Here is a 27726-nt window from a genome sequence, read left to right as displayed (position 1 = left end):
CCGTCCTTGTGATATGGATTTGGAGGCCATCTAATAACTGTCCCAGGAATTGCGAGTTTCCTTGTGTAACTGGGTCTTTAAGCGCTGTTAATACACGCTGAGGTCTTCAGATATTTGTGTGCAGAGCACGGATGATTTATCATGAGGTACCGCTGCGGTGTCGTCTTGTGATTAGAGCGAGAAACACGGTAAACAGAGCGATCCAACCGCTGCTGAGAAAGATGAAACCTATTTTCTCTTGGTGGAATCTGTCGAAAACTTGTTGGATGTGTTTTTGGTACAAGTGGTAGTAGGACCAATCTGTAGGCTTCTGTGCTTACGTGCTTCCCAAGAAGTGCTTCATGCACGCGGAGTCGGTTCGTTGCCACGTACAAATGTTGATATTTTTGTAGTTTTCTTGTTCGAACACTTGAACCATTGATTCGTGAATGCGCTTCCCAGATTCTTCATTGGTGATACGCCATTCATGGTGGTCAAGGATCTCGACATGATAAACGAAATATTCATCAAGGAGGCGAACAATTTTTCAAGTCGTGGTGTAAGTAAAACGTCTGCTAATATCGAGGCACTTCGTCTTTTGACTTGCCATCAGCTTTAAGCCAGAAAAGACAGAATAGAGAGATATGCTCGGTTCATTTTCTCGGAATGGATCTAATCAGCATCTTCCTTTTTTATTTCGCTAAATTGCGCGCCGCGATTCGCGTGAAGTAAAGTTTTTTATACACGAAGCTTAGGAGATGTAAGTGCCCTAAATGCGTGCGGCCGGCCCCTTGCCAAGCACAAATGCACATAATGAAGCCCACAGGTAGGAAAAAGTGCCTAAGAACACACTCATACTTAAAGTCAACTCATATAAATAAGTGAAGCACTGCGCATTTAAGTCATTTCACGTAAAAAACAGGAAGAGAAAACAGAAACATAAAGTGTAGTTATAGTGTATAACTAGAATAAAGCCTTGGCGCACATTTAAAGGCAGATAAAGTTCACACGAAGACACGTGAATCCAGGCATAGAATGCAACAAAGGCAGGCCGAATTAAACAATAATCAAGCAGAGTGCAATTACAACACCCGATAAATAGTCTGCCCACTACTTTCCGAAAAGTAATGACCCCAAATAGTGCTACAGAGAACAGTGTCCTTTTCTTATCAGCACCTGTGGCTTGAAATACTGAACAAATCACACGGCGCTTGCGTTATGCATTTGCACAGCCAAGCCCTTGAATATATTACTGCTCACTAAGTTAAACGCCGTTGACCATAAATTTTTTCAGCGAACGTTGTTTGAAGGAATGCGAAATACTGCACAGGCTTTGTGCGCCAGTTACGAAGGCCTCAGTATGAGATTTCGTTTATGTTGCTAGTGAATGTGAATTTAGTCTTCGCATTTGCTTTAGCACCTTTTTAATAATTTGCGAGCAACATGTTATATGAACGTGTTCTAAAACTGTTTAAAACCCTTTCTTCTAAGCGCATGTTTCACATCTACGAGCAAGACCCGCTCTTCGCCAAGTACCTTGTCTTCTCCAAGGGTTCTGTGTGGAAGCGCTCTCGACACTGCATGTCGCAGTTCTTTACGTCGTCGAAGCTCAGAGCGGTAAGTGATCCCACAGGAGGAGCGCTGATGAGGGGCTCTGAGGTGGTGTCACTATTACAGCTTACTGTTATTGCCGCGAACAACAAAATTCGAAATAGAAAGCGGCCTGGTTAGGCAATAACTTGACGCCACTAAAGGTTCGTTTTTAAACCGTTCCAGTGTGTCTTTCTGTCGTATACAACTGTACTTAGGTAATTGGATGACTTGTAGAGCTGGTTAGCACTTCGTTATTCGTAAACACGAGTGCTAAGACGACACGACAGGGCAGAGTGACACAAATACAAGCCCTAATTTTGAGCATTCCTATGGTATATGTCCTCTTTGTACGTCGTGATCCCAGCTCGTTATCAATGTATACACGTAGCAGGCTTTTAAACGTTTAGCAACAAATATTTTCTCTACAGAAAAGCATTATGGTATCCTCCAATGACATTATGTGCATTCTGTTTAGAAAAGCAACAAAGTCACAGAAATTACTTCTCTTAAAGACATAGCTCCTTTAGCACCCCTCAATATATGGAATTATATCTTTTTTTGTTATGCACATGAGTGGTTAGTACGCAGGTGCATAATTATCACCCAGTGTATTTTTTTAGCGACAACAAATTTTGTTGCGAAAATACCCATGAGCACGTCTTTAACGCAACGCTTCCAGATCCTTCGCGAACCTTCGTCATACTTTACGCGGATTATACGCTGCTTTTTGCATTATGCATAAATAATCACCCGCCGAGATTTGATTCTGTTCGGGTTTATCGATGGCCGAATATGCTCGGCGCTATGGGTCTTAGTGTATCGTTGCTTGTTCTTTTGGTACAAGTTGGACCAAAAAAATTTTGTTTTTCGCTCCTTAATAGCAGTGTTGCTGCTTACATATCTGAATTTTGCATGCTTACGTATATAAACATATGCAGACACAAACTCACATTCTTATATATGTATTTTGAAGATTTACAGACTACGTTGAGTCCGCTGTTCTTTCGTAGCCTTTAAAAGTCCCGCAGATTTAGTGCCCAAATACAAATGCATCTCCTAAGTCCCAAACGCAAGAATGTGAGCTTCTTAAAGGCCTCTCATTTAGAGTATTCTGCGCGGACCTTTGCGAAGAAGAGCCAAGAACAAAGTAGTATGAACAGATTGTTTGCAAGGCGAAAGCCTTTCTACAGCTCATTGTCAAGTTTGTGTCAGCAGACCTGACCGCCGGAGTGTCCGCCGAATCGTCATGACGCCATATGGAGACAGATTAAAGACAGATTAAAGAATGAAAAATTATTAATAGTGGTAGTTAGTGAAGGACAACGTTATAATATGGATTGGTAGAGGGTAATGATGACTAGTATTTACTAATTATGACTACTAATGATTTATAAAGACTACTAATGATACCGAAATGAACAATATGTCTAACGACGGCTTGTAATAGACCACAATTGATTACAAATGACTGAATATGCTTACTAATTAGCAGTAATGACTAATAATGACTGACATGACTTGTAATGACTAGTAATGACTATGAAATGACCAGTCTGTCTAACGACAACTTGTAATGACCACAATTGATTACAAATGACTCAAAACGCTTCCCAGTTAGCAGTAGTAACTAATAATGACTAAAATAACTTGTAATGACTAGTAATGACTATGAAATGAAAAAAATATGTCTAACGACTACAATTGATTATAAATATCTAAAAATGCTTAGTAATGACCAGTAGTCACTAATGATGACTGAAATGACTTGCAATGACTATTAATGGACACTAAAGACCACTATGTCTAACGACAGATTATAACGGATACAACTGATTACAAATGACTAAAAATGCTTACTAATGAGGCGAATGATAAGAGGAGGAAGAATAGGTTTTCGCCGTTCACCTCTCAACAGATATCTTAAGAGACCCTGTAATTTTTACAGTATGAACTTTGGCAACACAACTTGTGGAATGAAGTAAGCGTAGCGCGTAGTCGAAAGGCTTTCTTAGTTTTCTCAAAGTTCGTAATTAGGAGGCCAACATAAAATCGTCAGAAAATATTATTTTCGCAAGGTTACTAAATGCGCAGTGTACATGTACAGAGAGGGCAATTTTGCGCTAAGGTTTTGCTTAATATCTCTCAATTACCAAAACGTCAGATCAAGCCAGATGCAGTAATACGCAGGCAATCGAGCTATGCAGCTAAATATAACAACATATATTTCGATGCCTGCTGATTTATTACTTGCCATGGAGGGAGGAAAAATCGAGAACATTATTGAAGGGGGTGATATTGGAAGCTTTTCAAGCAGGCGTGATAAACATAATCTATTTATTATTCAAACAAAATTAATCTAGTAGGTGTTGTCGAAAACATTGTAGTTCCTCAAGTGGCGCAGGAGCAGCAATTAATTTTGCAACATGTAGATAAGGTGACCAGAACAAGGACAATGAACAAGGCTATGTAGCCTGATAAGTGATATAGAAAAAAATCAGATATTTTTTTCCGGAAACGTTTTAGATACGATGTGAAAAGTTCCAAGTATCGTGGCTGTGTTAGTTCATTGCAAAGTTTCATGTTTCTGTAAGAACCAAGGAATCTTTCATGAATATCAACTCAGGGAACGCGGCATGCGCCTTCTCAATCCCTAACGCCATGCTCTGCCAGTGCCAACTAGTTTAAGTTTACTTTCCTATAACTGTTGTCAAATAGAACAGTTTACCAGAAAAAAAAGTCTTAATTCTGTATAGGTAACTGAAACTCATACGTTATAAAATTAGTGTTCGTTACTTCCGTTTCATAAACTTTTTTACAAAATCGTGATTTTTCTTTTTGTTTTCTTCGCATTCCCATATTTTCTCGTGTGTATCCCACCTATTCCGTATTTGGCAAAACGTTTCTTTGTTATGCACTTTGCCCCTCATGCTCGTGCCTTTGTGCCTGCACTATTTAAAGAAAAGGTAAATAAATACGTTACCAACAACATTGTTTGAATGTCTAACTACCAAGAAATTGGTGAAAATTAGGCATTGACAAAGTCAAGAAATTCGCATACCTCGCAGATACGTTAGCGTGTAGTTAAAAGACACTGTATCAATCTTGAACAGAAGAGGGCTGTCGGTGCTGCATTGTCCAATGCTACGAGCGTCTTTCAGTGATCTAACAAACGCGTTATAGAAAGCACGCTTATCGAGACGCTGGCGTATTTAAAGTGATGCGGGTATGCCCTTATTCATGCCCCAGCTGATGCCGTCATTGCTGCACGCCCAGAAGCAGTTCATCGGTGTTCTGGGCGAGCACGCTGACCGCGGCGTTGACGTGGACATCAACAGCCTCTGCGAGCGCTTCACCTTCGACGTGATTGGCAAGGCAGCGTACGGCATCGACACGGGCGTGCAACGGAATCCTGACCACCCATTGTTTAAGAGCGCCCTCGCAGTCCTCACGAATCTGACTTCGGGCTTCTTTTACCACCTTGGCCGTGAGTAAAAACAATGAGGGGAATCGGCGAGCAAAACTTGAGTGACATAAGCCATGGTAGAAATAGGAAAATGATGCCAATTAACCGATCACAACTGAACTCATATTTTCTTTTGAAGTGGCAGCTTTTATGACTACCATGGTAGCATGATACCATGGCTACCACCCATGAGTGATGCGTGGTAGCCAACGCCATCTGGTGGTGTTCTAGAGAACCGATCGGCGCGTCACGTGACTGAGCTCTCCACGACAGGGGAGAGGTCAGCAGTGGACGTGCGCGCGTCATCGCGTCCACGTGAGAATAATAATTTTGGAGATGGAATCGAATGCGTGTGTAGAATAGTGGCACAAAAAAATGGAATCGAGTTGTTTTTGATAGCTTTTCAATATTGAAGTGCCTTTCGCGGCAATAATATAAAACTATCTTCACGTCCTGTATATTCACAACGTTATCAACGTCCTGCCGTTACGTTGTACTTCATGAAGCGTTATTCATTAAATGCACGAATCGAGCATTATAGGAGCTCCATTCTTCGCATGCTCAGGGACGGCTTGAACGAACATTTAATAACGAAAATATTTACGAATTTAAGAACGCGTTCTTAAGTGTTCCATAGACAACGCCTACTCCGCACAAGAACGCGTTCTTAAATACGTTGTTATTTTCATTATTAAATCTTCGTGCAAGCCATCCCCGGACTCAACGGGGAAGGCGAATGGCCGAAGTCTAGCCGTAAAATTGTGGCTCACTCAGCAATGTAAGGTGCGGCACTGCGCAGGTACTCTTGTTTTAAGCCTGCTATCCCCTCGGCCATAAAGTTTGTTCCGTACGTGGAGCATGTTTATGCTTAATTGCGGGCAGCTGGAGATTGGAAACATACAAATCTTTAACGGAAAATATTCGTATTTACACCTCGTTACTATTCGATACGAGGACCGAATAAAATATTTATATTCTTGGTTGGTTATTCGAAAGAATGCAATATTCGCAGTCCCCTAATCACGTACCGACGCGCAGGAGCCGGCAGCGACGCGATTTTGGCGTGACCATACCCCGTCGCTGCATGTCAATCGAGCAATAAATCGCATCGTGCTCTTCCATCTTAACACACCTGATGTAGGGCTGGTAATATCGACGAACGATTAATAGATTAAATGTATCCCCGAAAACGACTAATCTTCATCGATGTCTACCTTTCATTTAATCGGCCTCATCGATTATACTTGTTCGATTAATCGTTTTCGAGAGTTTGACTGGAGTGGCGCGAAAATTTTGAAAGTCGTACTGGAATGGCGGCACACGAGCAGTGACTGTGTGGCGGTACTGTGCCTATCATCGGCATGTGTACGACACGTGTTATCATCACCGGCCGCCACACTCCTGTCCTCTTCACCGTGATTGCTCATTACCCCGCACCTCCACCAGAATGTTATGTGTAGAAAGCCACAGACGAAAGAGGCTATTTACAGGCTATTTACACTGGACTGCAGCCAGAGCGTCAGGCCGACATTCAGACCCACTTCGTCGTAGTTCTCGCGGCGGCTCGTCCCTTGTGCATCGCTCGATGATATCGTAATAATAATTAACTGGGCCGTGGTCGCCTCTGATCATGCCTTAGGTTATGTCACTCAATTATCATGGGTATCTCTTATCAGCGATACAACCTTCTGGAAGACCAAATACTGCATTCGTCAAAATCGAAAGCGATGGCGTTGTCACCTCAACTGCCAACTTGCTGATATAGGTTATATAATAATATACAAGCGAAAGAAACTTATCTTGAACCCGCCATGATTGCTCCGTGGCCATGGTATTGGGCTGCTGAGCACGAGGTCGCAGGATCGAACCCAGCCGCGGCGACCGCATTTCAATTGGGGCGAAATGCGAAAACACCCGTGTACTTAGATTTAAGTGCAAGTTAAAAAACTCCAGGTGGTCGAAATTTCCGGGTTCCTCCACTACGGCATGCCTCACAATCAGAAAGTGGTCTTGGCATGTAAAACCCTATAATATAATTTTTAAAATTTAGATTGTCAAAAACAGCCATGCTTTATTTCTCCTTGGAGGTTATTAACTGTTATGGGAGGCTTTTCTTCTATGCTTTCATCTATGTATTCGTACTGCGATCCCCAGCAAAATAATGCGGTACTTATAAAAAATACCCACAGAAGTGCCGACAGTAAGGCACTGGCTCCCTTCAGCACGTGGAGCCCCTCTGCATGAGGACCACTATACATACGAGCCAGCCGTTGTCCACTTACGAACTGGTTTAAAGATTGGGTAGGCCATGATCTAATGGCACAGGAGCACTTACGGAAAATATGTTTTTCTGTGTGAATGCGGATTCGCAGCTAGTACTGACCCTATTAGCAGCTGTGCAGGCACCACTTACGGCAGATAATGTTTGTGAATATGGGCTCTGTTGTTCACGCTCTTATGAGTTGATGACAGACATTATATAGTACGAAGTCTGTGTCAGGAGTTCATGCAGTGAGTCAGCAAAATAACGGGGAGAGAATGAAGTGCCATCGATCTTGCTTTCTCTACTCAGTGGGGCCTGGTTGACATATACTACGAGCGGTACTGCTCTATGTGAAACGAGAGCACTTTAAGGTGTACTTTTTGTACAACACATATCTAGCTTTTTATCTAAATGTACAGTCACGTGCAATATGACCTGCAACACCAGTACCCGTGGTCGAAGGGGCTCCAAGACTGTACGGCTGCGCAGACACAGGGTAAGTTACAGACCTAAACACAGCTGCAATTAAAGGTATTAAAACGCTATTTCGCACGTCAGAGCCGCCGTCCAGCCCTGGAGCCTTTCGACCACGAACAAGGGTGTTTCAAGTCATATTGCACATAACTGTACATTCGCAAACACACAGAACAAAGGATCAGTAAATTATTTCTAGTGAAGCAGCGAAACAAAGAGCTGAAATTCTACAAAACATGCAACAGGCCTATGAAAACAATGCCCTAAAATAACGAATTGTGTTTAACTGAGTGCAACCTTGTCGTGAAATCCGTGAAGACGCCAACAGTGACAGAGAATTAAAACATCCATCGTGTGTGTTCCTTTAGGCTCAGCGACGGCTCAATGGCTGTTAGAGTAAAAGCAGACGCACTTACTTTGCGAAAGTTGTCCACTCACCACATTTTCAATTAGAATTTGAATATTACAAGGATTTGCGCCAAGATTATGCTGTAATCATGACTTGCGAGCTAAACATCCGAAAAATGTAATGTTGCATTCATTGGAAAGAATACGACTGCGATAAAGAGGGTCATCACCGGTAACGAGCGCTTTATTTACGAATGCGACGTCCACGTCGAAAAAAGAGAGCCTAAGTAAAAAAAAAAAAAAATGGGGCGATGAACAAAGCAAAAGTAAAACACAATTTCTTAGTGTTTTATGACTGCCACGTAATCAAGCTCAAAGTATTTCCATCGCAATATGAAATTGTAAATACAGCTTTCTACGACGTGTTGAATCATCTAAAGGATATCGTGCAAGGTGCCCAACCAAATTTGTCGAAAGAGTTACGCTTGATTATGCACCACGATAACGCTCATGCGCAGTCTGTTTTGATATTGCGTGAGTTCTTGGACCGCAGTTCCCCATCACTGTGCTTGAACACCGTTCCAACTCGCCGGAGTTAGCCCCTGGCTGCTATTTCTTGTTCCCCAAATGGAAACAGGTCCTCCAGAGATGGCGGCTATCGGAAATGTGAAAAGGTAACGGCAACGCTTCTGAAGAGCTTAACAGAAGAGGACTTGTAAGGGTGCTTCCACCAGTCAAAAAAAAAAGGTGCAACCGTTTTAACTGAATGTTCGTTAAATTAATTTTTTTCTAAACATACCGCACCAAAGTTTGGGATGTACTTCGTACCTCGCTAAGGCAGAGATTACCTGGGTCATTCCTATAATTTGTCTAGTTGAGTTCAGCTTAAATAGAAGGCACATAGCCTAACGCAATGTTTCTGAACGCACACTAATACTTATTTATGTTGCAAAAAGAGCACACTTTTGCTAAAAAGCTGTCGTTTTCAAGTAACTGCGGCAACTTTCAGCCGAAGTTATTCCTACACAAATCGGAGACTCACAGTCGCGGTAGTATCTAAACATTCGTGTTTTTTTTTTACCTTTTCAGCAACCATGTACTTTTTTCCTAAGTTTGAACACATGCATTCTAACGAAAACAAGATAATAGTAGACTCCGCCCATTCAACCTATTTGCTTGAGGCAGTTTTTATCTATGCTGCCTCACATGTATTTGACATAGAATTTGCATGGTTCGCTGATCATTGGCACAAACATTTTGCTGAAAATAACAATCTATAGGAACTGGCATATGACCTTTTTCAGAGAACCTGTACCACTCGGAATGGCTCCTGAAATTGGCGTTCAAGGTCATCGGCGCTATCAGCAGCAATCCCCTTGCAGAAATGACCAAAAAAGTCACAGAAGTCATTCGATACCGACGAAAAAATCCGCAGGTGCGTAATCTAACCTAACTTGGAATATGGTAGTGTGTATCAGTTGTACAAGTAGATAGCAATTCTGAATCACTGCTAGATGTGACGTCTCTCGGAAGCCTAAATTTCTCCACAGAGATTTCATCGGTTTAGAGCCAGTGACATTCACCAGGTAAAACCTAATTATGCTCAATTTATATTTCTTTATATTCCTGTGATTATTCTGGTATACAGAGCCTAATGCGTACCAAGCAGACTTGTACACAATCAATCAGATGTAATTATTTACTTGTACTCAATTACGTTTCGCAATACCTTTGTAATTTATTAATAAGCTGGTGTACTCATTAACGCTAGCTGTATTTCAATTATATTTTAAGTAACCAATTGCATGTAACGAGTTACATTTCTGATAAAACAATTTCTGCCACGTAGCGCATCTGGGAACAGGTAAATTGTCTGCAGAGTGCGAAGGGATCAAATAATGTAAATTGCTTAATTACTACCTATGCACATCTAACGTCCTGCAGCTACACCTCAGTCACCTGAACATGGAATGCTTTCAGCCTGCAGATTAGGATTATTCTGTAGGTAGTCTAGCGCCTGAGTTTTTCTCTTATAATACCGTTCTCTCCCTCTCTCCCGAAATTGCTGACAGACGGCCCTCATAGGCGGTAAGAGCTGCGTCTCCATCGGTCTTGGATTAGTGCAGTCTATGAGATCTCTGACATAGGTAAAATTTTTTTATCATTAAACCCATATTTTTTTACCTGTGTTATATTATATGACCCACATGCATATATTTTTCTTAGATTTTATGACACAGACATACTTTTAAGGCTGTACAATATGCACCATTATATTGTTACGGAGCGATCGATGGTTGGATGAATACGCAAAGACGACGATGAGGACGATTGCACGCGGGCCGGATCAGACATCTTACCTTGCCCTAGCTTTCTTTGTAAATATTTTGTAAATATATGTTTCGCCCACATCTTGCCTCGGTCACACATTGGTGGAAGTGCTGGGTACGTCGCGCCTCACAACGGAAATCCGCAGCGGCCATGGTGTTGGATATCTGTCTGGAAGGGTGGAAGACGCAGCGCCTACACCCGAGCCCGCCACTGCAACGGTCGCTCTGGGCCTAACTTTTGGGCAAGGAGGCTCGTGTGAGAGTCTTGTAAGTGACTTGTCATTGTCAGGGCAATTGACGAAGGGAGGTCCCTTTGTCGATACGTTGGCTCCAATGAAATTCATTGTTTGAGCATTGTTCATCACTTCGATTTTGTTCGTGTCTTTCGGCTCTTGTTACGCTTCACTGTGTGTGGTGATGAAGGAAACGGATGCCAAGACACGACATGCCTAATCGTCGTCTCCCTTGTCAACATGAAAAACTTGTCCACCGGGCGTGAGCGGCGGGATTACGCGCCGGTGCAAATGCTACTCTCCTTTAATCTACTTTCATCCCCTCTACGCCACGGAGTGGTTTCTCTCCGAATTCCTGCGTACGGGCTGGCCTGTGTGTCGACCCAGCGTTACCTACGCTCCCCACACTTACGCAAGCCAGTAGGTTTTCTCGGTATTCCTTTGTGTGAACTGACCAGTGTGCTCACAAGGCCTTCACCCAAGAAGCAAGAGAGAAAAGCGTTGCCCTGATGGTGCAAGGCAGAAGGCCAGCGAGAGCCACGGACACATCTCTGCCCATTCCTGCAGGAACACGCACGCTGAACGTTTTTGTACTTTTTCGCTTGGAGCGCACCGCTCACCCGCAACGGTGCATTAAACTTCTGTTATTGTCTTCACGTCGTCTTGTCTTCCCTGCTGAACCCTTTCCGATGGTCAATCTGATTCAGTCTCCAAGCAAACGCTGTTAAAGGTCGCCGAAATAGCTGCCCCGTAACAACTGGTGATACCAGCTGTAACCACTGGTGGCAGCCGTAACACTCTGTTCTTCTTTGTAAAACGCTCTCTACCGGAATCTACTAATTTTTGCTGCATTGTGGTGGCAAGACTACGCCAATACTCTTGCACCTGCAGTCGGTAGTCGTAAATGCATGAGACGAATGGTCAGCTCTACAAATGCTCTCTTAGCTTGTCGCTTACCGCCAAGGCGTCGGTGTAGAGAGAGCTGTATATTAACCGGGTGAGTACAAATACTGGAATTACGAAATTTAATGTTTGGCTATTTAGGCCCACTATTGCGAATATAAAAGATAATTTAGGAAACTACTTTAACTATACTGTAATCTAGCTTATCTATTAGTCTTGTTGACAATGCGATGACCGCCTGCCTTCAGCGCTACATAAGGGCTGTGTATGACACAGATTTTACGTTTAAGCGTAAAAATACACGTCTACGTTTCTTATTTAGCCGCCTTAAGTCGAACGACGCGAATATGGAACATCGAGAACTCATACAGCGCATCGCTGAAGCAATAAATAAAGATGCTTGTTTAAGAAATCAAAAGTGGGTAAAATGAAACGATATCCAGAAATTGTTTGCCCATGAGTGCAGCGGTGGTAAGGAATTGCCTTAGCGTAATCATCTCGGTAACATGGAGAGATTAAAGAGCTTGTGCGTCTGTAGATGCAGATATTTAGTGATAACCATTATTTCCGGAAGACTGTGTCGAAATGTGCCTTCTACTCTATTCCTTTTTTCAGGCGAGAGTACCGGACATGGCACAAATTCTTCTGGACGGTCTTGTAGAGGGAGAAGTTTCCGAAGTCGGGATGTATGACGTCAGTGTAGACAACACAGGTATCACGTCAACTGTTGACCTAACCTACTGGACGAAACTTCTTATTAGAAATAAGGTAAATAACATAGAAATGTGCGAGAAAGAGAACAAGACGTCATCATGTCCACGGAAAGAAGATATTGAGATTGCTGAAAACTCATTCCTAACCCTGATACGTTTTGGATGCCCAGCCCACTCTTTGAAGGAGGTCGCAAGCAGCAGGTTTTACAAGGTTGAAGCATCATTTATAAAGCCACATTAACAACTTCATACAGGTGTGTATAGCACATCGAAAATACCTCTTTGACCGTACTTTATGTTCGCTTTAGCAACACCTACTTTGGGCGCATTCGACGGTCCAAAATTTTCTGCATATTTTATACCTTTATTAAGCTCACTTTTTCGCAACAGGCTCAGCGTAGTGATAAGAACTAGCTGAATTCTTATCATGTGCTCACCTTATCATGGTACCAGACTATAGCTACAGCACGTGACAAACTACGCGGCAAGAAACCGTTCAAAGGCCTGATTGCATTTATATGATATTATGCGCTGACGTCGGCCTCTGCATTCGTGCTGCTCCCACACCAACGCCTGCAAGCGCGTACATCTTTAACGTTATCTGTTGGTAATTAATGACTATTGGTTAACACCAGGCATATTCAAGGGAAGCACCACAATATATATGGGCCTTCAACAAACCTACACAGCTTGTATAGGCAGAATGTTTCATAGAGCTATTTCGACTAGTGCGTTTGCAACGACAGTTCTTATATGGCAAACACAGTATTGTGCTCTAATTCGCTATGCAAGATGCCAAATACATAAATTATGATAGCCTATCCTCATCACTGTAGTCAACTTCTAAAAAGGAGTATGACGTGTACAGATTTTCCTGCTCTATTTACTCAAAAATACCAGTCAGTTTATTGTGGGAACCATACAAATTAATCTTGTTGGCACTCATTGTATACCAAGCCTCACTCAAGATATACCAAGCACCAGCTAATTCATTTTAGGCAATAGCCGATTTAGTCAAAACACTATGAATCTACTCCAAGTGTAGTAAAGTTCACGAACCTTAACATTACAGGTCAAGCGAAATTTTTTTCATTTTTTATTTTTCAATGTTAGGGGATCCCATTTCTCGTTCGAAACGAGAGGGCAAGATGCGCGTACGGCAGCTTCTTCGCACCTGACTACCGACATCATTTGGGAATTATGTCTCAGACTTTTTTCCGAGATTTACGCAGCACACGCCAACTCACGCAAGCGGTTGAAAGCGACATTGACACAGAGGAGCCATTTGTCGAATCCGGCATGCTCGACTTGTTTCTATTCTGGAAACCTTAACGATAGCAATTTTGACGGGTTGTGGTATTGACTCCTATATGAAGTGTCCCACGCAACTTGAGGCAATACCTAAAGATATGCAAATGCCAAGTAGCTGGACATAATTAGGGTAATGTTGTTTCTCGTCTCTTACAGGCACTCAGATTATTTTTGCATCCCACTTAAACACGTAATTCGTATATTTGTCAGCTTATCAAAAGTTATAAATAGCTGAAAAGTGTCAAAGAAAGAATTCTAGAGCAACATTAAAGAAACCCGATACAGCTTTCTGTTGCTCATTACGTGCTACGTAAAAGTGTTTTCCAAGCATGAAGGAAGCCCGCGAATAAGCACGAAATGCCGCGAGAGGCCAGTCGCCTGGCAATTTTGCGTGTATTCGTGGGCTTCTCTCATGCTTGGAATAGCAGCCGTGCATGGGAATCTGCTTTATTACGAAGCAAAGCAGCCCGAAAAGAGCGAGGAGAAGGCTTATGTTGAAAGGGAGCGTTTTGGAAACAAGGTGAGTTCGCGCTACGCTTGCGAGCTCCATGCGACGCACACGACGCCAAAATTTAGCTGAGACGTTCACAGCAGCATATGCTATCCGCAGAATGCGTGTTTTTGCCAAGCCTGAGTGGTGTCTCAAGGTCCGTTTAATGCTAGCGGATAAGCCTTACTCGTTTGTAATCACCAGCAATTGTTCTCCGTTGCATGTTCTATTTTCCTGAACATCGAATGGGCATGGTTGACTGGATCGCTACACCTAAAGTGCGCTCGCGTCGACATGACATGAGTGACAGATCGACTGAACCAACCACAGAAACGATGCAGGTTTTTTTTAGGCTGCATTGTGGCCATAGAGGTAATCAGATTTTGCTCTTAACTGCACAATAAAGCACCTGCTATACAATATTTTTTTATTTACCGGCCCTTGCTTAACAACCAGTATCATTCAAATCACGTGGAGGACGTTTTATTAACTCCACGATGACGCAAGCAAGGATTACACTTTTCAATGCCATTTGAAGTTTTGATTGTGAACATTACTGAAAAAAAAATTATTTCGGCTTTTGTCCTTTCTGGCAGAAAAAACCCAAAATGTACGAAGATGTGAATGTCAATCGCTTTTGGGGAAATAATCTCTGGCACAGCTCACTAGGTTATAGTTTTACGAAATGTTTAACGGGCAAAACAACACACTGAGAAATTATTGCTTGTGCTCAAATCTCCTCGTAAGCTGCTTTATATTAACACAGATGTAGCGCCCAGTTTTTTAAAGTAATTTCTTATTGTGTTTGTTTAATGTATCTTTCTAGCTACATTACAGGAAAACAAATAAAGTGTGATTAAGCATCAAGGTTCAAGCTGACAACGCGCGTTATAACTGCACCGAATGCTAAAATTATATATTTCTTTACATTTTCTAACCTCGGTCATGCTTTCTCCAAAGCACCCCGCCCTCCAGAGACGCTAAACCAGCTGTCTTCAAACTGCATGGCCATTTTTATTGGAGGGTAAGCATCGCTGTCACTCTAATAGGAGTGCGGAAATATTAGGCAAATACGGTGTCTCTTTTTAATTGCAGATACGATACCACAAGGATGACTTTGACTTTCTGGTTTTATCTGATGGGGAGGTATCCGGAGGTGCAGGAGAAAATGCGTCAGGAGGTCCTTGACGCTTTCGATACAGAGGTTAGCTCGTATTTTGAATATTTTGTTCGCTAGATAATTATCATGTTTCTAATTTGTCTTAGCGGTATGTACTCACCCGTTGAATGTAGGAACAAAAAATGCGCTTGCTTCAGTTGAGGAGTTGGCGAAACTTCTCTAAAGCGTTCAGAAACAGCACCAATCTCAGTTGATCATTTCAGTTTGTGTCCCGAAAGCAGCAAAACGGTGCCGCGAGATGACGGGACGGAGGCTTTCTTAACAATTTTTTCCCACCATGGGACCCAGGGCACAATGCTCGGCGCAAGAGTGATTCTACAAGGTTCTTTCGTGGTAGTCGACAGACACCATATTATGTAAAACAAGTTGTACTGTACTGTGGCTCACATTACTAGACCAAATAAGACCATACCAGGATTCGGGATACAATACCTGTATAAGACAAAATTTGAAAAATATAAACACAACCATCTCAAGGTCGTGATAAAAAAATCACGATAGTTCTGTCTCAGTTCTCGATGACTGACATCTGCATGGACGTAAAGCCGCGTGGACAGCTGACCGTTGCTGGTTCAATACTGAACTCTTTCACTCTTCAAAACGTTTTAGTGTTAAATAAAAGTTGCAGTTTCTCGTCATGTTCCAGCATAATGGCTAAGGTACGGGCAGTCACTGGAATCTGCAGCGTGTCCCTTGTCTTATTCCGCTATTTCGTGTCGATTGTTTATAAAAGCTTCGCGTAGACCAGTTCACACAGTAATTGGGACCTGCATCATTTCTTTATCGATTTTTATACTTCTACTTTTCTGTCAGCTACACGTGACTTCTGCATTAGAGTGATGGGCTCCCCAAGCAGCTGGTACTTAACCCTGGCATGCTGTCGATAAAATCTTGTCAGTTATTCATCGAGGCAAGGTTATTTCTTTACCGCAAATACAATTTTTTCAACACGTGGTCACCTCAATGAGCGGCACAGAAGAATGTGTGACCCTGTCGGTAAAATACGAGGCATAAGAAGTGGCGTTGCTCTTTCCTCAACCTACAACATGTGTTTAGAGACTCGAGGCCTAAAGAACAAGTTCCCGTGTAGGTGCCCAGATGCATTACTTTTATTCAAGTCACCATAAATTAAACTTCTACACATCAATCGTTGCTCAATTTCTATCTTATGGTAATTTTGTAATAATACTAAAACTCAAAAATGAGCAGAATCTTACACAATAATCATTAAAAAAATTCTTTACTGTGAGGAGTCGTCGCCAATAGAGATGATACTAATGACTAAGGCGCGAACTATTAATATACTCTTATAACCTGTACAGTCGCGTGCAATATAAATTTCAATGCGGTAGGCGAGATCGAAGGGGCCCCTAGACTACGCGGTGGTGCCGACATGCGAAAAATTCTTTTATACAATACCAGTAAGCGTACTGGTGTTGTGTCTCCGTTTCTTCCTCTGTCGGCAGGGGAGTGCAGTCCTCAGGCACCTTCAACCACTGGTACCATGCTGACGTGTACACAGCACGCGATTTCTCCGTACCCTATGTATCAATAAGCAGCGCGAATTCCTGTGTCCATCACTTGAATGTTGCCTGTCGCTACTTATTTGAAGAATTCAATTGTCACTAATAACTTTATGATTATTGAATAATATTTATAGTTTTGACGATGTCGCTTCAAGAAAAGGGAATCATTGTTCTAAAAGATGCAGTGATCTTCAGCAATTCGTTCGGTACCTCTGCTGATCTTAGCTCCGGTGTGCCAATTGCGCATGTGTTCCTTGTGCCTTTTTCAGGGAGACCACCTATCTCTTCGCACTGTTAGACTCTTCCTTACGCAAACCAAGTCATTTCTGAGACCCTGCGGCTGTATCCGCCAGTAATCATGTAAGAAACCTTCATTACCTGTTTGAGAACCAGTTTCCATGATTAGGGTACGGCACAAGTGAGCTAGCAGGTGTTTTCTTTTTTTTAATTAAGTTTGTCTTAGAAGCTACTAGCTAAACGGGCACTCTACACGAAAAGACGGTATTCGACAAAAAGTAAGGTGCCAATGTAAGTAGTGTTTATTAAGGGCGTGTTGTGTTGGTTAAAATTATCCCACGAAACATGCAAAATCTTCTCTTCAAAGGAGTAGGGTCGTACACGGTGATGACCAACAACCTTTTCAGTTCAAAATAGGTCAGTAAATCAATTATTTGGTATACTACTCCCACTTACCTACTACAAACTTACACACACGTTTGTGGTGCGCTCGTTATGTACCAGCTTTTCATCTCCAATAAAGAAAATAATCGAGCACGGAATCGTATTTTTAGAGAACAAAAGTGCGCGTAGTCGGCAGTCAATATTGCTGTGCCTGGAACTGTTTCTAAGCTTCACTAATGATGTCATTTGGCAATCGCAAAATTGCGTAGACCTGATGTTTTGACTTCCTCTTCATGGTGAGTTAATGGCAGGCAAGCACTTTAATGGTGCTGGCAGCGAACTCCCCGAGTTCGATACGTTCGATCTACAGTATGGTTATTAGGCAGTTATTTTATATCAGGATCATTCAGTATGTTCAAGAAAATGATCTTTCGCTTTATGCGGGTTTGCTATGTTCTCGTTTAACTGCACTGACACCTAATTACAGAATCGTATACTACTGAATTGTATATTACTGAACTGTATTACAGAATTGTTGCTAGAATGAACGTAGGGAGACATTTATCTTGATTTGATGTTCAAATATTTTTCGCAACATTTGACCTGGCGTAACCGATATTATCGTGACTTAATGACGTCAAATCGTGCATATTTCGAGTAGCAATGAAGTTAGTTATGATTACGCTGCTCTAAAAAAAGTAGTGCTGCACATGTTTCTTAAGTGACCAATCATTCTTGATCGGAAGAAGTCCGAAAGCTGAGGAATATTCGTAGACGGGAAAAAGTGTCATCGCCTACAGTGTTGCTGATCCTTACATACAGAACACAACTCAAATGTTTAAGCAATCCTGCCTCAGTTTCTTGTTTAGTGGTTTGGGCTACACTCGGGCTGATGACACTTTTATTGTACAAGCATTCTCTGGCGAGTAATTCTCAAAATCTGCCCGGGACGCGAAAAGCGTAATTGCTTGAATCTGCACAAAAATGCGTAATTTTCTAAGAGATTTCGTCGTCTTAATAGTGTAACTGTAGATGATTATTAGCTTTTAAGTGATAAGGAACAATTTGAACCAACAAAAAATTAAATTGATATGAGAGCCTACCCATACGATGAGTTGAGTTGAGTTGAGCTGATTGGTTGTAGGCTACTGGTGGGATTAGCCTTGCAGTTGCTGCCGGCAATTGCTCCACCGTAGCAACACCATACGATGAGATTTATGCATTCCCGTAGGCATACATAGGGTTCCACAGAAAAGGCATGATGGCACCTATAGCAAGGACGGACAAACTGAAAACTGTGTGGGGGGAGGGGGGAAACTTGAAATATGGGAACGGGCCAAATGAAATTTGAGTGGGCGAAGTTGAAATTGGGGCGTCGGCCAACTTATATTTGGGTGTTGTCCAAGTTCAAATTCGGTAGTGCGCCAATTAACATAGGGGGTGGGCCAGCTCAAAATTTGGGGGTCGGTCAGTTGAATTTTTTCCCTTTCACGTATCTTGTGGTTGCGTTTCTTTATGGCAACCGCAGCAGCCGTAGCAGCAAACCCTGCTATCATGACGCCACGATTCAAGCAGTTTCTCGGTGTGAATACAGAAGCCGGTTCGTGGAAATAAGTAATACAGCTGATTGTGGGTGGTGATATGACGTTTTCCAGGTTTATTTCTAGGCCCTGAAGTGTTCGACCTTTCATTTAACGCAAATAAAAGGTAGAGATAGAGACTTTTGTGGCAGTACCCTTTCGACGTTTCGTTCGTTACGCGGAGCCCTTAAAGCGATGTTTGTCGTATAAATCCGGCACGTTAGCAATTGTAACCAGCTTTAAACGAAGAAATCGCAAAGAAAATAAATTTTGCGAATTCCGGTTCGCAGAACACTTTGAAACAATTTTTGTGATCGCAATAGCGGGCGACCGAACCGATACAACTTCGAGAGCTTTAACAGAGATAACACTGTCGCCGCAAGTTTTACGACTTTTTGAACGCTAATATTGAATATTATGGGTAAAAAAGCTGCGTTAAATCACGTGCTTGTTATTACGCTGCATTTAATTGTAATTGGCGTAAATGACTGAAGGTTTGTTGTTTGAGATCAGGCAAAAATGTTTACTGAAGTCTCTTCGCACTGCGTTGGGAGCCGCTGTTGAACCAGGGCCGAAATGAATTGGCGGTCGCATGCTGGCAGTGTGTTTGATAAAAGTCTTACCTGAAGCTCAAGTGCTCTTCCAAACCCACATGATGAATGCAATAATTCTTCGTTATCCTATTTTAAGCACAAGTAAACACCCAATCAAAATTATGAAGCAGGCTTTAAAGGGCAATGACGTTTGCAGATTGAACAATCGTGTCTTTCGGCTTGGCATTATGGTAAGTCAGACGTACTACACACAAGACAGCAACGTCACGTTGATTCATAGTGCAATATTTCTATAGAACTTTTAATTACTATTTTTTTCGACAGGCAACTAATCGTGACAAGCATGGGCTCTCAGGTTACAATTTGGCGGAAAAGCTATATCTACTAATTCAGAGCGCATTAAACGTCCCGCTCTTCGTATGCGGGCTCTTGTTATTTTAAGAATGGCAAAAATAATTTAAGAACTGAAATGTGAAGGGTTTCCTTTCGAATTGGTATTAGAATTCTGAAAATAAAGTGGTCCCGAATTCACATTTTATTGTCACTCAAACGAATAATACTGCTATGTGTTCTCGACGCGTGATAAAAAGCACGAGCTTAAGTGACCGCTTCATGCACGCATCTTGCTGTAAGAGCACCAATTTAAAGCTCTTTATGGCACTCGCGCGCATTATTGTTGCAAAGCTTATTGAAGTCGGTATGAGGTACTCAAGCAGTCTTTCAGAAAAAAAAAAGAAAAGAAAAGACTGCGAGCCCGTGTTGCAATGTTGCAAGGAATCTGAACTGCTGTATGATTGAGATGCATACAATCTTTAGATTGGCTACACATTCACGTTTACGAATCTCCAATTCTTTTTCGCTAGATTTACTACACGATGTGCATACGACGACTATCGTTATGGCAAGTACCTCATTAGGAAAGGAACCTCGGTTCTGGTGCCTACGTACCAGCTGCACCATGACCCGCAGTACTGGAAAGAACCTGAAAAATTTGACCCGGAAAGGTGAGCACACGCTGACGTTGTTGGAGGGCCACTCATTTCAAAGGAACGCAGTTGGCTTTTTGCGGAGAACACTACTAGAGTGGTTTAGCTTGTCTATATACGTCATTGCCGTTCAAGGTATGCTGGGTTTCCGTAGACATAATTGTGAGCTGCCGGGTTGGTGGCATCTTTATTTTTTTTTACAGTAGGGACACATATCTAAAATTGAAGTAACGAACCATGTAGTACCTATGCGCTCGTGTAAAGCGTCGGCAGCGATGCAATCGGCACCATGCAGTACCTTTTGTTGGATATTGCTTCGACGTGAGCACCAACGTAAGGCAAGCACTTTTCACGTATTGATGTCGGACAAAGCGACACAAGATGTCGATAACAGCGTTGCTAGTATCATCCACGTTTACCGTAGCCCGGTAATGACGTAGAGGGCGATACATATGCGGACCGCCTAATACGCTCTGATGAAGGCAATCAAGCAGATAGAAAAGCAAAGACTTACGCCAGAGCCACAATTATTGCTGGTATAATGGAATGTGTGCTCACTATTCGCGGAATGAATATGACTGCCATAAAGTTTCGTACTCTCTAATAATTATTACATATCCTGAGGGTATTGCTATATGTCAATGACGAATGTATATATCAATACACAAGGTTCGCTGTGTATACATTATACTGCACATTGCCTTTATTATTAATAAAACAACTCGGGAGCAGTTACGTAAAATATTATTCGCGGATGCGATAAAATTTAGGCGTATTTTTCTGGCAGCTTCCGAAAAAGTTTACACAATCTGACGTGCTCCGTTGTGACCTCAAAGACGACGATCGGCAACGTGAAGTATGGTTCTAATATCTCCAGTCACAATCAAAAGATGGTACGCTTGATCCATATGACAAAGCACCACACGATGTCATTTTTCTCTTTATCTTTTGACAGAGAAAGGTGGCTTTCGTCGAAAAGAACATGGGGCGCCCGCTGTATTATTCTTGTACATGGAGACGCTGCTTTTGCCGTCTAACTGTTGGCCCGCTCAGCGAAGCGATTATATTCCTGAGCTGTCTTCGGGTGGGCCATCTCCTTGATAAGACGATCTAATTTAACGGCGGGCTGTTCTGGCTCCACCACATTACATTCTGATGTGTGGATTCTTGTATAGAAAGCGATGATATGTTCTGGACAGTCAAGCACTGTTATTAAAGGAGTGTAGTGGCCGCTTGTATATGATTAATAAATTTCTGTTATGTAATTACCGCAGGAAGAGTGCTCTTAAGGGAACTTAGTGGTGGCTATTAGAATTTCATTAAATGTGCGTGATAGAACAAATGCGTGAAGAAGAATGCAGTGGCGTTCTGCAGAGGCTTATTAAATTTCTGCGACGGAATGAAGGTAGGAATACTATTTGAAAATGTAGCGGTTACTTGTATCGGTTTAATAAATGTCTACTATGGAATGAAGGCAAGAAGAAAGCTCTAGAAAGGATTGCGGGTTGTGATATGTAGAGACCCAGTGAATGTCTGCGATCGATCGAAAGCAGGGAGAGAAATGTATTGCCAACCTGGCGAGGTTTAGTAACGGTCCGTCACAGAATCAACGCATGAAGAAGCCTCTTAACGTAATGTAATGACTACTTCCTCATATTATTCAGGCCAGTGAATTCCCATTATTTCTACGACGCTCTAACTGCGCTGAAACCATACTCAGAATAATATTGATTTTTTGGGAGATGCATATACTGTTACTGTTGGGTTTTGACAGCGTACATGGGAACAAGCGCGACGTTCGGAGCTGCTTATCGCTTCATGCATTGCCAGAAACTTCAATTGTGCTGTCTGCACCTCCGCTGCATCGTCCGTCGTTGTCTCTGGGGCGCGTTATTTTGACCAACGAGACATCGGTCTCATGTGTACCGTACGGTGCATTCCAACAGGAAACACCCAAGTTAGTATATAACTGAACATAAGGCGCACATAGACTTCGTAGGGGAAAAATTCTTCAAGAACTGCCTTATGTAGACCCTTCATTGTAAGTAAACAATGCACATGTCCTAGCTTTTAAACTGAACTTTAATCATTCCTGAAATACCTGTTTCTCTCCCTTTACCAGAGTATTGTACTTACCATGATCAGTTGCACGCAGCTTCATGGCTATTGGTGTTTACCAACACTCCCTGCAAGTGAAGCGGTGGAAGTGAGCCCATTACTAATCTAATGACGGTAAATAGAATGAAATCAAAATGAAAGTACCAGTACGCAAAACAAAATTTAACATAACCTTAATACACTGTGCCATCGCTCGTTCCCATGAATTGTCCTTTGTTTGTTCTGTCATTGAACAGAACGATGTCAGGCAAAATCCGCAAACAATTAGTTTATCGTAGGCGCTGCAGAGATGCCAGTATATTATATATAAGGGAGAAGCGGTCATTACAATATTGTGCCACTCAGTGATTGCACATTGCTATTTGTGGAATATTGCTACAGCGCTGTACAAAGCATTGAGAAAGAGAGCAGGAGCTCGGTGCTGAAGACGACAAAGTTTGGGAATTGTCTGCTGTGCCATTTATTTGTTAGAGGAAGGATTGTGCAACATTTTGACGAGACCCACAGAAGAGAAACACACACCACCAGAGCGCTGCTTGCAAGTATCATTGTATTCCCCTGTCAATGGAATAAATACAGGAAGATACTCGGGGGGGGGGGGGGGGGGGGAGTGTTGTGAGAAAAGACAAATAAACAAAACAATTTTTTACAAACATGGCCATATACCAATGCCAAGCCGGCTTTGTCATGTGATAATTTTTGCTGCACTCGATATCGCAAAAAAGGACCAGGATACAAAATTTCAGATTAGCGCGTGAGGAAATCTATTTCCTTTGAACTAAGGGAGACTCATGACATGCTCACACACATACTTCCCAAACGCGCCATGTCGGCGGCTTCGATTATCTCTCGCGTCATTTGGCTGCCATCTTTGCTCACAATCTTGTATTTCATAAAGAATGGCCGACATCCGCAATGTCTACAATGTATCCCACGGTGTCCGGCGACTGCTTTTAAAACGTTATAATCATGCTCCTTTAATCTTTCGTTCAAGCATCGTCTAATCTGTCCGATGTACTTTCTGCCTCACTGCAGTGGAATAGAATATACCACTCCCTCAGTGCAGTGGACGAACTTTTTCTGTGTTGTGTTTCACAGCCTCGTTTCTATGTGGCACCTGGGTTTACCGTTGCACACATGCTCAGCAATTTTTCCGGTGCGGAAAACACCGCTTTTAGAATGAATGTACGGCATCACCACTATTTTTTTTTCCTGTGCTTGGACCGCAACATTCCTTCCTACATAATGGTGCCCTGGTTCCGATTACTTTGAGCGAACATTGGCCCTCAAATACTAATACAAAGAAAGGATAACCTATCTCCATGAACCTGCGCATTTGCTCCCCAAAGCTGTCAGCAATGCTATGATGGCAGGATTTTTGCAACGCCTTTCTGTTACATGACATAACTGTGGCTCGTTTTACGACTTTCGAATGCACAGATTCGAAGGGAAAAAGAGGTTTCTTTGCACGCGGTTCGTATTGCCAACAGCAATGACTGGAGCCCAAACTTATAAGTCAAGAAACCTAATTGATCCACCGTATGGCTCTTCACTTGTGATCACCAATGGCGCTAGCCCCTCTCTGAAAATTCTTTCAAGGTGTGTCAACGGCCACTGAGTAATGTTTTCAACATTTTCCTCTAAAACTAAATAATCATCAACAAACCTGAAGACACGAGCAACCCGTGAACTCATGAGGCGCGCCGCTAGTGTTCTGTCAATGTTGGCTAGGAACAGGTCGCTCAGAATCGGTGCCATAGACGAACCTATACATATTCCGTGTTTCTGAAAGAAAATGCCTCCATTCCAAGACATGTAGGTGGATCTTAAATACAAAGACAACTCTAAAAAGGCTTCAACATGAATCTGTGAATCATATTGAAAGGCAACGTTTCCGTAATTGTCAATACATTGTTCAATGCACAGGAAGAGCTCTTTGTGAGGAATAGAGTAAAATAAGACTTTGACGTCAAAAGAGTAAGCCAAGTACCCCTTGTCAGAATTTACTCGTAGGAACGCAATAGCTTGCTCAGAATTTTTTATTGAAAAGGGGTCGTTAACTTCCAGCAATTTCGGTGCCATAGACGAACCTATACATATTCCGTGTTTCTGAAAGAAAATGCCTCCATTACAAAACACGTAGGTGGATCTTAAATACAAAGACAACTCTAAAAAGGCTTCAACATGAATCTGTGAATCATATTGAAAGGCAACGTTTCCGTAATTGTCAATACATTGTTCAATGCACAGGAAGAGCTCTTTGTGAGGAATAGAGTAAAATAAGACTTTGACGTCAAAAGAGTAAGCCAAGTACCCCTTGTCAGAATTTACTCGTAGGAACGCAATAGCTTGCTCAGAATTTTTTATTAAAAAGGTGTCGTCAACTTCCAGTAATTCTAACCTGCTCTGCAGCAACGAGGCTACCGGCAACTGCCAGGTGTCTTTAGCAGTGACAATTACCCTAAGCGGGCAGTCCACTTTATGGGTCTTTAATGTGAAGAACGTTTACAAGCTTAATTTTCTCTTTTTATCAAGAGACTAATTCAGAAATCTGGTTTCTATCTCGCGCACAAGTTCTTAGCTTCATTGTCTTTTACTTTAGAGAAACAGATACTGGTGCGGCAGTCAAAAGTCGCTCTGATGGCTTCTACTGCTCTAGATAAATACATTTCCTTAGGTAACACCAAGAAGCCTCCTTCTTTATCCGCCGGAACTAAAGCCAGCGAATGCTCCTTTAGAAAGGACACTGCTTTTTGACAGGAACAACGTTCATAGGTGTCTTGCATCTGACCAAAACGTCGATGCCTTCCGACAAACAGCGGTCAGTTTCACTTTCCGGAGCCAACTTGGAGACGAGCTTGACGATGCCCAGAAGAGCTGCCGGTGAGAGCTTAGGTTGAACGGCAAACTTTGGTCCCTTCGAGAGAACGTCCCTGATAGACTAATTTGTTGTTGCAAGTACCTAGTAAATATATTTCCTTGTTTGCTTGCCCTTTGTGCCACAATGGATTACATACACCTTTCGGCACCGCGCTAAATAGGCCTGCCGCGGTAACTATCGCGAAATACCGACCAAAAGAAACGGCATTTACCGGTAACTTACAGGCAGACGTCTGTCTACTGAAGATCGTCTGGTTCCATTAGTGAGGTTTCTGTTTCGGCAGTGGTTGCAGCTTCCTCGACTATTTCTGGTAGAGTTAAATATGTACTGTAGGGCAATAGACAATCATAAAATGAAGCCGGTCCTTGTTCGACACTTGTCAACTGAGCATAATATCGGAGCTAGCATTGTTAGTCATTCTCTTTAGGATAATACACTATTGGTCCAATTACCTTTGTTGCACATTAGGTGAGGAAGGTTTTCTATTGTGAGGGGGGGGGGGAGCAAACAATACGTGGAACGGCAAAACTGCGAAATGCCTTTCATATGGAGAACGTTCATTAAATTTCGGCGGTACTTCTTTTCCCTCCTTGAGCGTGACTTTGACAACGACGCAGAATAAGGGAAATGACATCTAATGTTTTATCGCTTGCGGTTCACTTGCATTGCTGTCGAAATAAAGCAGTACCAACCCACTGTTTCGATATCTCTTAAATGCAGGTTCAGTCCGGAAAACAAGAGCACCATCAACGCGACTGCCTGCCAGCCTTTCGGCCTGGGCCAGCGCATATGCATCGGTCAGCGTCTAGCGCTTATTGAGCTGGTCTCCGCTCACGTCACGGAAAGTCATTTTATGATTGTTCGAGCCACTTCAATTGATTTTCGCTTTTTATGAAATGATGCTGAATAGAAGGTACTTTGTTGTTGTTTTTCGTATATCCTTCACTTTATTTATTTATTTATTTATTTATTTATTTATTTATAGAATACTGTCAATCCCCCATGGGGATTTTTACAGGGGTGAGCAACAAGTCACATCAATTAACACTACTAAAGCATTCAATAAATGAGTACATAATGATTGGAGACTATTCAAGAATAGCAGTAGTACATTCATACATAATGATACACACAACGAAACCAATGTACATCAACCAGCAGGAAAAAAAATGCAGTGTAGAAGGCATCATTCAAATACAGAATGCACAGAACAAAAAGTGTAGGCAAGTGCTTTCCTAGCACAAACTGAATCGGGATGGATTGCATGACGAAAGCAATTTGGTTACTTATATTAACAACATATTAGGCTAATGCAGCATGCTCAATTAAATCCATAAACTTTGCTAGTGTTGGCTGCTGTTTTGTGACTACATCCAGTGCATTCCATTCACGAATTGAGCGTGGGAAGAAAGAATAACGAAACGTACTATTAATAAACGGATATTCTACAAGTTCCCATGCCTGCCGTCTTCTGGTCGGTCTGGTATCACGAAATTTAAAGTAAGAGTCGGGGTTTATACGGAATGATCTATGCAATAGTTGGTGTACAAATTTGAGCCGAAGAAGCTTTGCTCGACTTTCAAGGGTAGCTACACCAGCACGCTGTAACAGAGTAGTAGGTGAATCAAGGCGTCCGTAACTGTTAAAGATAAAACGCACCGCTTTCCGCTGCACCCTTTCCAAAATGGCGATATCGTTCGCAGTGTGAGGGAACCAGATAATACTGGCGTATTCCAAGACTGGGCGGACAAAAGTGACGTATGCAAGAAGCTTTGTTTCATGTGTAGAATATGACAAGGCCCGTTTAATGAGGAACAGTTTATTTAATGCTTTATTTGACACTTGACGCACGTGCTCTGTCCAGCTGAGATTCGACGATATTATGAGACCTAGATATTTATACTGGTTTACACTTTGAAGTGGCACATCGTTGAAGTGATATGGAAAATCAAGCTTAGACGCTTTATTTGTAATGGACATGAATACGGTTTTATCAATGTTTATTGTCATTTGCCAGTCTATGCACCATTGAGCTATTTTATTCAAGGCAATGTTTGATTTCACCTGGTCATTGCGGTGTCGTACTTCATTATAGAGCATGCAGTCATCAGCAAAGAGCCTGAGTTTCACGTCAGCATTGTTAGTTATGTCATTTATGAATATTAAAAACAAAACTGGAG

General features: G+C 42.2%; 1 protein-coding gene across 1 annotated transcript; it reads left to right on the top strand.

Moving 5' to 3' along the window:
- Positions 1-1466: 1466 nt before the first annotated feature.
- On the top strand, positions 1467-26372 carry LOC126526465 (probable cytochrome P450 6d4). The gene is made up of 9 exons (XM_072290154.1): positions 1467-1596; positions 4819-5056; positions 9425-9555; positions 12202-12298; positions 15061-15124; positions 15196-15304; positions 17076-17166; positions 20425-20565; positions 26267-26372. Exons 1-7 carry the CDS (start codon positions 1474-1476, stop codon positions 17160-17162), a joined length of 849 nt encoding a protein of 282 aa, XP_072146255.1. The 5' UTR covers positions 1467-1473; the 3' UTR covers positions 17163-17166; positions 20425-20565; positions 26267-26372.
- The last annotated feature ends 1354 nt before the right edge of the window (positions 26373-27726 follow it).

This window comes from Dermacentor andersoni, chromosome 8 (assembly GCF_023375885.2).
Source record: "Dermacentor andersoni chromosome 8, qqDerAnde1_hic_scaffold, whole genome shotgun sequence".
Taxonomy (NCBI): domain Eukaryota; kingdom Metazoa; phylum Arthropoda; class Arachnida; order Ixodida; family Ixodidae; genus Dermacentor; species Dermacentor andersoni.
Note: the sequence above shows the minus strand (reverse complement) of the source record. Positions and strands in the feature narration are given on the sequence as shown.